The sequence below is a fragment of the Anomaloglossus baeobatrachus genome, chromosome 3 (assembly GCF_048569485.1).
Source record: "Anomaloglossus baeobatrachus isolate aAnoBae1 chromosome 3, aAnoBae1.hap1, whole genome shotgun sequence".
Classification (NCBI taxonomy): Eukaryota; Metazoa; Chordata; class Amphibia; order Anura; family Aromobatidae; genus Anomaloglossus; species Anomaloglossus baeobatrachus.
The window spans coordinates 700618540-700632150 of record NC_134355.1 but is presented as its reverse complement, the minus strand read 5'-3'; the positions used below and the strand labels follow the sequence as shown (position 1 = coordinate 700632150).

Below are 13611 nucleotides of genomic sequence, written 5' to 3'. Positions count from 1 at the left end.
CTGCTGACAGAGCTGGACGGTCCTTCCAGGGTTTTATCAGATTCACGTGATAAATCTGTTCAGGCTTCCTTTTACCAGCCTGGTACACTTTGTAGTTTACCTCACCCACCCGTTCCTTAATTTCAAATGGGCCTTGCCACTTTGCCAGAAATTTGCTTTCTGCCGTGGGGACCAGGATCAACACCCTATCTCCGGGTGCAAAAGTACGGATCTTGGCCCCCCTATCATAAATCCTTTTCTGTGCTCCTTGAGCATGTATCATATGCTCTTTAACGATGGGCATCACCGCCGCAATACGGTCCTGCATTTGGGTTACATGGTCTATTACACTTTTGAACGGGGTGACCTGTCCCTCCCAGGTTTCTTTAGCGACATCTAACAGTCCACGGGGACGTCGGGCGTACAGAAGCTCGAAAGGAGAGAACCCGGTGGAAGACTGGGGCACCTCCCGGATGGCAAAAAGCAAATACGGGAGTAAGTAGTCCCAGTTCTTCCCGTCCTTGTCTATCGCCTTACGGAGCATCTGTTTCAAAGTTTTGTTAAACCGCTCGACCAGTCCGTCCGTTTGAGGGTGATACACGGAGGTGCGTAACTGTGCTATTTGTAACAGCCTGCAGAGTTCTTTCATTACTTTAGACATAAAGGGGGTTCCTTGGTCTGTGAGTATTTGTTTTGGGACACCAACCCGACTAAACACATGCACCAGCTCCTTGGCAATGGTCTTGGTGGCCGTGTTACGCAAAGGGATGGCCTCGGGGTAACGAGTGGCATAATCCAAGATGACAAGGATGTGCTGGTGTCCTCGTGCAGACTTGGGGAGGGGTCCAACTAAATCCATCCCAATTCTCTCAAATGGGATCTCGATGATAGGCAGAGGTACTAAGGGGCTACAGAAACGGGGCCTAGGCGCAGAGATTTGGCAGTCGGGACAAGACTCGCAATAGGTGCGAATATCGTGATGCATGCCTGGCCAAACAAAACAGTGTAATATCCTTTCGGTAGTTTTCTGGACCCCCAGGTGTCCCCCCATCATGTGTCCGTGTGCCAGGTCCAGCACTCTCCGCCTGTAGGCTCTCGGCACAACCAATCGTTGTACTGTGTCATCCCCCTTCTTCTCTATCTGATAGAGAAAGTCATTCTCCAGTGCCATGTAGGGGTAAGACAGCCTAGTACCTGCATCCACCTGCACCCCGTTTATCATTTTAACATTTTTTATAGCCTGAGAAAGGGTAGGATCTCTCATTTGCTCACTTTGGAAGTCATCTTTCTGGACTTCCGAATTCAGCCAAGAGGAAGGGGGACAGCCACCCGTGTCCGCCTCTGCCCCGGGTTCATCGGAATCACCCGCGAGAACTGAAAAGGGGAACTGGGGGTTGTTTTCAGCGGATTCCTCCTCTGAACCCTCTTGTGGGGCATCCTCTAGTGGCTCCGGGCCCACACAAGGTGTGGGAGAAGGATCATCCGTGCGGCTACCCTGGGGTACTAACTGGTTCTCCCACAACTGCCAGAAGTGGGGAAAATCCCTGCCCAAAATGATATCATGCAATAATGCTGGTACTAGTCCCACCTTATGATGCACAGACCCATAGGGCGTAGTAATGCAGGAGACCGTTGTGAGGTACGAGCAGGTGTCTCCATGCACACATGTCACAGAAAATTTATCTGACTGTCCCATCGGGACTGCTACCAGACTGGCCTTTACCAGAGTCACCACACTTCCCGAGTCTAATAGTGCAACAACAGTATTGCCATCAATGGACACTTCACACAGGTGTTTTCTCATATCGCCTTGACATGCAGCAACACACACTACCCGTGCAACCATAGCCCTGCGTTTTTCAAAGTCCGTGACATCGCACTGCATCGGTTCTGCAGTTACTGGACAGTTTGCAGCAATGTGGCCCACCTCCTGGCAGCGGAAACACCTCACGGGCCCCTTGCTAAGACCATAGTTTGGCATCTTAGCCCTCACAGGGCCAGCAGTCCTGTTTTCCTCCTCCACTGCCTTAGGATATTTTCCTCCTCCCCATGACCCTGGAACAGTCTTACCAGATCCTCGTCGAGAAGGGGAAGAGCGAGGATGTGTAGCATCGTCCATAAGTCCTTCTGCCAAGGAATAACGCTCCACTAGATCCACTAGCTGATCCGCTGTCGTGGGGTTTCCATGGCTTACCCACTTTCTCAGAGATGGCGGTAGAGCTCTTAGGTATTTATCAAGAACGATTCTTTGTACCATCTCTGGCGCCGTCAAAACCTCGGACTGTAGCCATTTCTTGGTCAAGTGAATGAGGTCAAACATCTGTGACCGCGGTGGTTTATCGGGCTGATAAGTCCATTGATGAACTCTCTGTGCTCGCACGGCCGTCGTCACTCCCAGCCGAGCAAGGATCTTGGCTTTTAGTTTATCAAAGTCATGCGCTGCTTCAGGCTCAAGATCAAAGTAGGCTTTTTGGGCCTCACCTGCTAGGAACGGTGCAAGCAAGTCGGCCCATCGCTCCTTTGGCCACTTTTCCCGCTCCGCCGTCCGTTCAAACGTGGTCAGGTAAGCTTCCACATCGTCCTCTGTGGTTAATTTCTGCCAGCACCGACTCACATGAATCACCCTCTGGTCAGCCTCCGCATTACTCTCCGGTACGGTCGCCAGACGCTGCGCCACGTGCTGCAAAAGTTGGCGGTCTCTAACCGTCGATTCCACCAGTTCCTTCAACTGTGCCGACATCAAGCGATTAGCCTCCTGCTGCACAGCTGCGGATTGTACCAGCGCTTTCACCACGTCATCCATTATGATGCGCTGTAACGTGCTGCCCGCGTTCTCCACCACAATGTGATAACACGCTCCGGGATCGCCTTTGCTGGGTTCAAAGGGCACGTATTCACCTCAGGCAGACAGCTGAATTCAAGGTGTAACTGACGCTTGGTCAGGTTTATTGCAGTGAAGCATAAACAAAAAGAAAAAAAACACCAACAAAATAAATCCTTGCCTGTCCGGCGCTAACTATACACGGTGTTATCCTAACTACCAACTGGAGGGCTTCTCCCTTCCAGCTAAACCATACAAACATCAGGCACTGCTCCTCACAAGTGTCTCCTACACAGACAGGCTTACTGTGTTCCCAGATGGAGACCCTCCCCCAACTTCCCAGATTCCTTTTACCTCCGTCCTTCACCTCCCATTAATCCATTAGTAGCCAGGTGATCCTGGCCAGGCTAAGTCACATAGGACCGATACCGGGGTGAGATATACCTGCCCTCATCCACTAATCCCACATGAGTCTCACAATATATACATCATATCCTATATATACATGTATGTGACCTCATATATCCCCATTATATACCCTACATACATATATACATCATATCCTATATATACAGGTATGTGACCTCATATATCCCCATTATATACCCTACATACATATATACATCATATCCTATATATACAGGTATGTGACCTCATATATCCCCATTATATACCCTACATACATATATACATCATATCCTATATATACAGGTATGTGACCTCATATATCCCCATTATATACCCTACATACATATATACATCATATCCTATATATACAGGTATGTGACCTCATATATCCCCATTATATACCCTACATACATATATACATCATATCCTATATATACAGGTATGTGACCTCATATATCCCCATTATATACCCTACATACATATATACATCATATCCTATATATACAGGTATGTGACCTCATATATCCCCATTATATACCCTACATACATATATACATCATATCCTATATATACAGGTATGTGACCTCATATATCCCCATTATATACCCTACATACATATATACATCATATCCTATATATACAGGTATGTGACCTCATATATCCCCATTATATACCCTACATACATATATACATCATATCCTATATATACAGGTATGTGACCTCATATATCCCCATTATATACCCTACATACATATATACATCATATCCTATATATACAGGTATGTGACCTCATATATCCCCATTATATACCCTACATACATATATACATCATATCTTATATATACAGGTATGTGACCTCATATATCCCCATTATATACCCTACATACATATATACAGTGGTGTTTATAAGTCCTGCATAGGCAGAAAGAACACTCTATATTTCATACTTCTGCATCTCTGCAGTGACACTGGTGGAACATATATGTTTCTGCTTCCCTCATTGTATGCCAGACTCCTTTTTGAATGTCCTAAGTGTATACATTGTTATGGTTGTGCATTTTTGATATTTTTTTACAGCATAGCCATACCTACACCAGTGCAGTGTGTAGAATGATGAACAGGTTTCTAAGTTCAGTACCTTCCAATGCAAGGTCACACAGACTTAAATTTTACTGTTTAAGATTTATTTTTTATTTAATTCAGAGTCCTGATTCGGGCCTTTTGAGTGCCTCTTTAGCGTCTAATACTTTATTGGAGCCTTTGCATCTCTGTGGCATTGAGTGCACGAGCTTCTGCAGATGGTCACGAGTGATGATGTGGTTCCTTCCTGTATCAGAGCCTCAATCATCTCTCTCTTAGTCCTTGGCTGTTTTTTAGATATCTCTATTGATACCTTGTGCCAAATATTTTCCATTGGATTGAGGTCTGGGGACTGGGCTGGCCGGTCAGTAGTAGCCACCTTATTCTTCTTTTCCGTTACTGTCTTAGCTCTGTGACAAGGAGCATTATCATCCTGGAAGATATAATCCCCTGATACAGGTGTTGAGCAGAAGGCAGCATTTTCTTATTAAGGATGTCTATGTATTTTTTGCATTAACCCTCCCCAATATGAAGCCTTCCAACACCATTGGCGGCCATACAGCCCAGACCATTACTGTCATCCGATGTGTCACAGCTCACTCTGGCTTGTGCTCTTCATGTGGAAACCTTCTCACATAAGACTTGCCATCATTTCCTAAAATGCAAAAACTGCTTTCATCACTAAAGAGCACTTTTTCCCACTCCTCCTTCCTCCATTTTGAATATTTCAATTCCCACAGTTTTCGCCTTTGTCTTTGTATGGCTGTCATCAATGGCTTCTTTCGGGCCTTGCACCCTGTATGGCTGTCATCAATGGCTTCTTTCGGGCCTTGCACCCCTCAATCCTGCTTCCAAACATCTCTTCCTAACAGTTGATGTTGCTACCTCAATACTGCCCTTTTCTTGCCATTCTCGCAGAAGCTGAGGAGAGGTGAGCCTTCCATTGGTAGGGGATGTTCCTATCAGTATCTATCCTCCCAGATCTGGGCCTGTCCTGGGTAATTCCTGCTTATGTTTCTGCACAATTCTTACCCCTGTCCTCTGATTACAGCCGCCCTTCCCTGTGATCTGGGGCCAGTGTAACCCTCCTCATGTAGCACCACAACTCGCACACGATCCTCCGCTGACAACAATCTGAAGACTCCATCATAAAGCTCTACAGTATCACTCACTACATGGACCTACAGATAAAACCAACTAAGCAGCAGATGTGAGGCAATGTAATGGAATATGATTGGCTGCCATATCCAGGCTATGATTGGTCACAAGAACCTCATCTGTGATTGGCTAATTTTGGATCTGAAGCTGTACAATATTTAGTTGTGCTTTCAATTCCCATATTGTTGCAATAATTGCAGGCAAAACTGCTTCAAAAGCTACAAATATTACAGGGAGAGAATGCAAAATTATTTTCTGAACAAAACCATATATAATATGTCACAGTAGCATCGAAGATATTCCACAGAAAACAGCTAAAACCTGAAAAATCAATTTATCCTATGCAGGACTTATGAACACCACTGTACATCATATCCTATGTATACAGGTATGTGACATCATATATCTCCATAATATACCCTATTGTATATATATATATATATATATTTACCTCACATCCTATATATATATACAGGTATTTGCCCTCATATATCCTTTTGATATACACTACATATATACGTAATAGCCTATAGATACGGATGTGTCTTCATACACCCTCACTATATACACTGAGTGAAGTCCATTCTCTAGTGAGGAGAGGAGCGCAGTGCCGGCTGCTCCTGTGACTATCTCCATTCTTCTATTACTGTGGAGCATCGCCCCATACACCAGTCACATCACAAGTCCTTCATATCTTCTCTGCTGAGCTCCACCCATCATGGTCACATGGCGATGACTTCATCACAGGTCCTTCTTTTCAGCAGCTGCAGCTTGTTCTCCCTAATGTCAGCTGTTACCATAAAGAATCCTGAAGACGCCATCCCCAGCATCATCCCACACCTGAGAGAGAATGGAGGCGGCGACGTCCAGAAGAATCATCGACTGCGCCCTAGAGATCATCTGCCTCATGAGCGGAGAGGTAACTGCCCCATATACTGTGCTGTGGGGAGAGGGAACTGCCCCATATACTGTGCTGAGGGGAAAGGTAACTGCCCCATATATACTGTGCTGAGGGGAGAGGGCACTGCCCCATATATACTGTGCTGAGGGGAGAGGTGACTGCCCCATATATACTGTGCTGAGGGGAGAGGGAACTGCCCCATATACTGTGCTGAGGGGAGAGGGAACTGCCCCATATATACTGTGCTGAGGGGAGAGGGAACTGCCCCATATATACTGTGCTGAGGGGAGAGGGAACTGCCCCATATATACTGTGCTGAGGGGAGAGGGAACTGCCCCATATATACTGTGCTGAGGGGAGAGGGAACTGCCCCATATACTGTGCTGAGGGGAGAGGGAACTGCCCCATATATACTGTGCTGAGGGGAGAGGGAACTGCCCCATATATACTGTGCTGAGGGGAGAGGTGACTGCCCCATATATACTGTGCTGAGGGGAGAGGTAACTGCCCCATATATACTGTGCTGAGGGGAGAGGTAACTGCCCCATATATACTGTGCTGAGGGGAGAGGGGACTGCCCCATATATACTGTGCTGAGAGGAGAGGGAACTGCCCCATATACTGTGCTGAGGGGAGAGGGAACTGCCCCATATATACTGTGCTGAGGGGAGAGGTGACTGCCCCATATACTGTGCTGAGGGGAGAGGTAACTGCCCCATATACTGTGCTGAGGGGAGAGGTAACTGCCCCATATATACTGTGCTGAGGGGAGAGGTGACTGCCCCATATACTGTGCTGTGCTGAGGGGAGAGGGGGCTGCCCCATATATACTGTGCTGAGGGCAGAGGCGACTGCCCCATATATACTGTGCTGAGGGGAGAGGCGACTGCCCCATATATTGTGCTGAGGGGAGAGGCGACTGCCCCATATATTGTGCTGAGGGGAGAGGGAACTGCCCCATATATACTGTGCTGAGGGGAGAGGGAACTGCCCCATATATACTGTGCTGAGGGGAGAGGTGACTGCCCCATATATACTGTGCTGAGGGGAGAGGGAACTGCCCCATATATACTGTGCTGAGTGGAGAGGTAACTGCCCCATATATACTGTGCTGAGGGGAGACGTAACTGCCCAATATATACTGTGCTGAGTGGAGAGGTAAACTCCTGTATATTCTATATTATCTGCTGAGTGGAGGGTAAACTCCTGTATATTCTATATTATCTGCTGAGTGGAGGGGTAAACTCCTGTATATTCTATATTATCTGCTGAGTGGAGAGGTAAACTCCTGTATATTCTATATTATCTGCTGAGTGGAGAGGTAAACTCCTGTATATTCTATATTATCTGCTGAGTGGAGAGGTAAACTCCTGTATATTCTATATTATCTGCTGAGTGGAGGGTAAACTCCTGTATATTCTATATTATCTGCTGAGTGGAGGGGTAAACTCCTGTATATTCTATATTATCTGCTGAGTGGAGGGTAAACTCCTGTATATTCTATATTATCTGCTGAATGGAGAGGTAAACTCCTGTATATTCTATATTATCTGCTGAGTGGAGAGGTAAACTCCTGTATATTCTATATTATCTGCTGAGTGGAGGGTAAACTCCTGTATATTCTATATTATCTGCTGAGTGGAGGGTAAACTCCTGTATATTCTATATTATCTGCTGAGTGGAGGGTAAACTCCTGTATATTCTATATTATCTGCTGAGTGGAGGGTAAACTCCTGTATATTCTATATTATCTGCTGAATGGAGAGGTAAACTCCTGTATATTCTATATTATCTGCTGAGTGGAGGGTAAACTCCTGTATATTCTATATTATCTGCTGAGTGGAGGGTAAACTCCTGTATATTCTATATTATCTGCTGAGTGGAGGGTAAACTCCTGTATATTCTATATTATCTGCTGAGTGGAGAGGTAAACTCCTGTATATTCTATATTATCTGCTGAGTGGAGGGGTAAACTCCTGTATATTCTATATTATCTGCTGAGTGGAGGGTAAACTCCTGTATATTCTATATTATCTGCTGAGTGGAGGGCAAACTCCTGTATATTCTATATTATCTGCTGAGTGGAGAGGTAAACTCCTGTATATTCTATATTATCTGCTGAGTGGAGGGGTAAACTCCTGTATATTCTATATTATCTGCTGAGTGGAGGGGTAAACTCCTGTATATTCTATATTATCTGCTGAGTGGAGGGTAAACTCCTGTATATTCTATATTATCTGCTGAGTGGAGGGATAAACTCCTGTATATTCTATATTATCTGCTGAGTGGAGAGGTAAACTCCTGTATATTCTATATTATCTGCTGAGTGGAGGGGTAAACTCCTGTATATTCTATATTATCTGCTGAGTGGAGGGGTAAACTCCTGTATATTCTATATTATCTGCTGAGGGGAGAGGTAAACTCCTGTATATTCTATATTATCTGCTGAGTGGAGAGATAAACTCCTGTATATTCTATATTATCTGCTGAGTGGAGAGGTAAACTCCTGTATATTCTATATTATCTGCTGAGTGGAGAGGTAAACTCCTGTATATTCTATATTATCTGCTGAGTGGAGGGGTAAACTCCTGTATATTCTATATTATCTGCTGAGTGGAGAGGTAAACTCCTGTATATTTCTCTTATCTCCTGCCCAGTTTATCGTTGTAGTGTACTGTACCTTAACAATTGATATAGTCGTACATAGTATTTGCACATTGATTAAATCTCTGCAGCTGCGGATCTGAGTTCACATCAGGTTTTTATTTCCTGACTTCTTAGGCTAGGTTCACATTTCCGTCAATTTGTATCAGTCACAATCCGCGGCTCTGGTAAATAACGGAATCCGTTTGGCGGATTCCATTGTTCCCATAGACTTGTATGAGCGGCGGATTGTGACTGATGAAGCTGCGTTGCATCCTCCGCCCGACTGATCAGTCGTGGAACGACTGACCGTCGGGCGGCAGCAATGCAGCATGTAACGTTTTTTGAGCAGCGCAATCCGTAGGATTTCGCTGCGCATGCTTTCTCTGGCTCCCTGCACAAATAACCAGGGTACACATCGGGTTACTAAGCAATGCGCTTTGGTTAGTTACCCGATATTTACCATGGCTACGTGTGCAAGGAGTCAGCGCTAAGCGGTGTACGCTGGTAACCAAGGTAAATATTGAGTAACCAAGCAAAGTGCTTTGCTTAGTTACCCGATATTTACACTGGCTACGTGTGCAGAGCCCGACACTTCCCCGCTCGGCTCCGCCCACTCCCGCACTCGGCATTTACACATACACACACACACACACACACACACACACACACACTACCACACACACACACACACTCACTCACCTGTCCCCAGCCATTCAGTCCCCGGCACTGACGTCCTCAGCTCCATGGCCCCGCTCGGCTCAACCCTCCCCGCACTCCGCCCCCCGCACACATTCTCTGCGGCCGAACGATCAGCTGATCACCCGGCAGCCTGCTGCTGTGAGCGATCGGCTGATCATCCGGTGGCCGGCTACTGTGAGCAATCGGCTGATCGCTCTCATTAGCCGGCCACCGGGTGATCAGCCGATCGCTCACAGCAGCAGGCTATTGTGAACGATCAGCTGATCACGCTCTCTTTTACAACGAAGTCCAACAATGAATTCTATTCTTGTCATCCATTGTACAACGCATCAGTCACAAGTGTCAAGCAACTCATGTGACTGATGAAAAACAACGGAAATGTGAACCTAGCCTTAGCTGATTTTTTTCTTGCTGCTCTGTAACCTCTGTCCTATTCCACACACTGCACATAAAGCCCCCAGCGTCGTGTGCACAATCAGTGATCCGCTCTCCCCCGCCTCTCTCCATACTCAGGATTACACCATAGTGAGGAAGATATTGGACGATTGTTTGACTCCCATCATCATCAATGCCCAGAAGTCTGGAGGGTGGAGCCTCATCACAGAAGCCCCGCACTCACCCATACCGGAGAAGAAGATTCTAGAACTCACCAAGAAGATCACAGAGCTGCTGACCGGAGAGGTGACTGCTGGGAGATTATACAGTGTACACCAGAGGATTCTGGGGGATGAGAGGAGACTATTGGGAGATTATACAGGGTACACTGGAGGATTCTGGGGGATGAGAGGAGACTGCTGGGAGATTATACAGTGTACACTGGAGGATTCTGGGGGATGAGAGGAGACTGCTGGGAGATTATACAGTGTACACTGGAGGATTCTGGGGGATGAGAGGAGACTGCTGGGAGATTATACAGTGTACACTGGAGGATTCTGGGGGATGAGAGGAGACTGCTGGGAGATTATACAGTGTACACCAGAGGATTCTGGGGGATGAGAGGAGACTGCTGGGAGATTATACAGTGTACACTGGAGGATTCTGGGGGATGAGAGGAGACTGCTGGGAGATTATACAGTGTACACCGGAGGATTCTGGGGGATGAGAGGAGACTGCTGGGAGATTATACAGTGTACACTGGAGGATTCTGGGGGATGAGAGGAGACTGCTGGGAGATTATACAGTGTACACTGGAGGATTCTGGGGGATGAGAGGAGACTGCTGGGAGATTACACAGTGTACACTGGAGGATTCTGGGGGATGAGAGGAGAGGAGACTGCTGGGAGATTATACAGTGTACACTGGAGGATTCTGGGGGATGAGAGGAGACTGCTGGGAGATTATACAGTGTACACTGGAGGATTCTGGGGGATGAGAGGAGAGGAGACTGCTGGGAGATTATACAGTGTACACTGGAGGATTCTGGGAGATGAGAGGAGACTGCTGGGAGATTATACAGTGTACACTGGAGGATTCTGGGGGATGAGAGGAGACTGCTGGGAGATTATACAGTGTACACCGGAGGATTCTGGGGGATGAGAGGAGACTGCTGGGAGATTATACAGTGTACACCAGAGGATTCTGGGGGATGAGAGGAGACTGCTGGGAGATTATACAGTGTACACCAGAGGATTCTGGGGGATGAGAGGAGACTGCTGGGAGATTATACAGTGTACACTGGAGGATTCTGGGGGATGAGAGGAGACTGCTGGGAGATTATACAGTGTACACTGGAGGATTCTGGGAGATGAGAGGAGACTGCTGGGAGATTACACAGTGTACACCGGAGGATTCTGGGGGATGAGAGGAGACTGCTGGGAGATTATACAGTGTACACTGGAGGATTCTGGGGGATGAGAGGAGACTGCTGGGAGATTATACAGTGTACACTGGAGGATTCTGGGGGATGAGAGGAGAGGAGACTGCTGGGAGATTATACAGTGTACACTGGAGGATTCTGGGGGATGAGAGGAGACTGCTGGGAGATTATACAGTGTACACTGGAGGATTCTGGGGGATGAGAGGAGACTGCTGGGAGATTATACAGTGTACACTGGAGGATTCTGGGGGATGAGAGGTGACTGCTGGGAGATTATACAGTGTACACTGGAGGATTCTGGGGGATGAGAGGAGACTGCTGGGAGATTATACAGTGTACACCGGAGGATTCTGGGGGATGAGAGGAGACTGCTGGGAGATTATACAGTGTACACTGGAGGATTCTGGGTTATGAGAGGAGACTGCTGGGAGATTATACAGTGTACACTGGAGGATTCTGGGGGATGAGAGGAGACTGCTGGGAGATTATACAGTGTACACTGGAGGATTCTGGGGGATGAGAGGAGACTGCTGGGAGATTATACAGTGTACACTGGAGGATTCTGGGGGATGAGAGGTGACTGCTGGGAGAATATACAGTGTACACTGGAGGATTCTGGGGGATGAGAGGAGACTGCTGGGAGATTATACAGTGTACACTGGAGGATTCTGGGGGATGAGAGGAGACTGCTGGGAGATTATGCAGTGAATGTGACGCCCTAGACTAGTCAGGTAGTCACAGGTAGGCCCTTGCACAAACACCCGTCCCCTAAAAAGGTGTCACCAGCCAACCTTTAAAACCCTAGTCACCTTCCTCAGGGTTTGATGTTCACACAGGGGGCGTGGCCAGGTGGTTGGACATGCTTACCGAGGAGTTCACAGGCCCTGAGGCAGGAAAACCAGTTAGATCAGTTAGGGGTGCTTCACACACAGCGAGCTCGCTGCCGAGATCGCTGCTGAGTCACGCTTTTTGTGACGCAGCAGTGACCTCATTAGCGATCTCGCTGTGTGTGACACTGGATCTGGCCCCTGCTGCGAGATCGCTGCTCGTTACACACAGCCCTGGTTCGTTTTCTTCAAAGGCGCTCTCCCGCTGTGACACACAGATCGCTGTGTGTGACAGCGAGAGAGCGACAAATAAAGCGAGCAGGGAGCAGGAGCCGGCGTCTGGCAGCTGCGGTAAGCTGTAACCAAGATAAACATCGGGTAACCAAGGTGGTTACCCGATATTTACCTTAGTTACCAGCCTCCGCAGCTCTCACGCTGCCTGTGCTGCCGGCTCCGGCTCTCTGCACATGTAGCTGCAGTACACATCGGGTTAATTAACCCGATGTGTACAGCAGCTAGGAGAGCAAGGAGCCAGCGCTCAGTGTGCGCGGCTCCCTGCTCCCTGCACACACAGCTAAGCTGTGTGCGCTGGTAACTAATGTAAACATCGGGTAACCATACCCGATGTTTACCTTAGTTACCAGTCTCCGCAGCTTCCAGACGGCGGCTCCGTGCAAGCGCAGCGTCGCTTGCACGTCGCTGCTGGCTGGGGGCTGTTCACTGGTCGCTGGTGAGATCTGCCTGTTTGACAGCTCACCAGCGACCATGTAGCGATGCAGCAGCGATCCTGACCAGGTCAGATCGCTGGTCGGATCGCTGCTGCATCGTTAAAGTGTGAAGGTACCCATAGAGGAGAGATTAGTTTGAGGAGAGTGGAAGAGTGAAGGTCAAGAGCAGAACCGGGGAACCGACCGGAAGCCGGAGGACAAGTGGGGGTACTCAGACCCTGAAACGCGGTCCCAAAACTACCGGACCCCGTTAATTAACTGATTGAGGTCTGGACTTTAGGTCCTTTCCCACCCAAGTCCCGAAAGAAGACAACAGCTCACCTAGAGGGATAAACGCCACCGCCCAGGCTTAGAGATCCCATGGGCCAGCGTCTACGGGCAAACGGGCTCTCCCGACACACAACGCCGGGGAGCGGGACTCTCGTAGCTGAAGCATGGGTGTCCAACTACTAAGAAGGTGCAGGAGAAAGGCGGAGGCCACCAACCCGACTGGGGGACCAGACGCAGCCGGCTGCGGCACCGACCACCATCTCTTTGGTTTACCAGAG

General features: G+C 47.9%; 1 protein-coding gene across 4 annotated transcripts in view; it reads left to right on the top strand.

The window, feature by feature from the left end:
• The window catches only part of LOC142297106 (uncharacterized), a 148428-nt gene that overhangs the window by 86738 nt on the left and 48079 nt on the right, over window positions 1–13611 (top strand). Inside the window, exons 1-2 of one of the 4 annotated variants that reach the window (XM_075341366.1) lie at window positions 6185–6365; window positions 10206–10373. The exons of 1 other annotated variant lie outside the window; for it this stretch is intronic. In XM_075341366.1, coding sequence (XP_075197481.1) covers window positions 6230–6365; window positions 10206–10373 — 304 coding nt within the window. In that variant the 5' untranslated portion in view covers window positions 6185–6229. Of the gene's footprint in view, window positions 1–6184; window positions 6366–10205; window positions 10374–13611 lie in introns of those variants that run through there. 2 more of the 4 variants (XM_075341365.1, XM_075341367.1) reach the window with 2 other exon arrangements.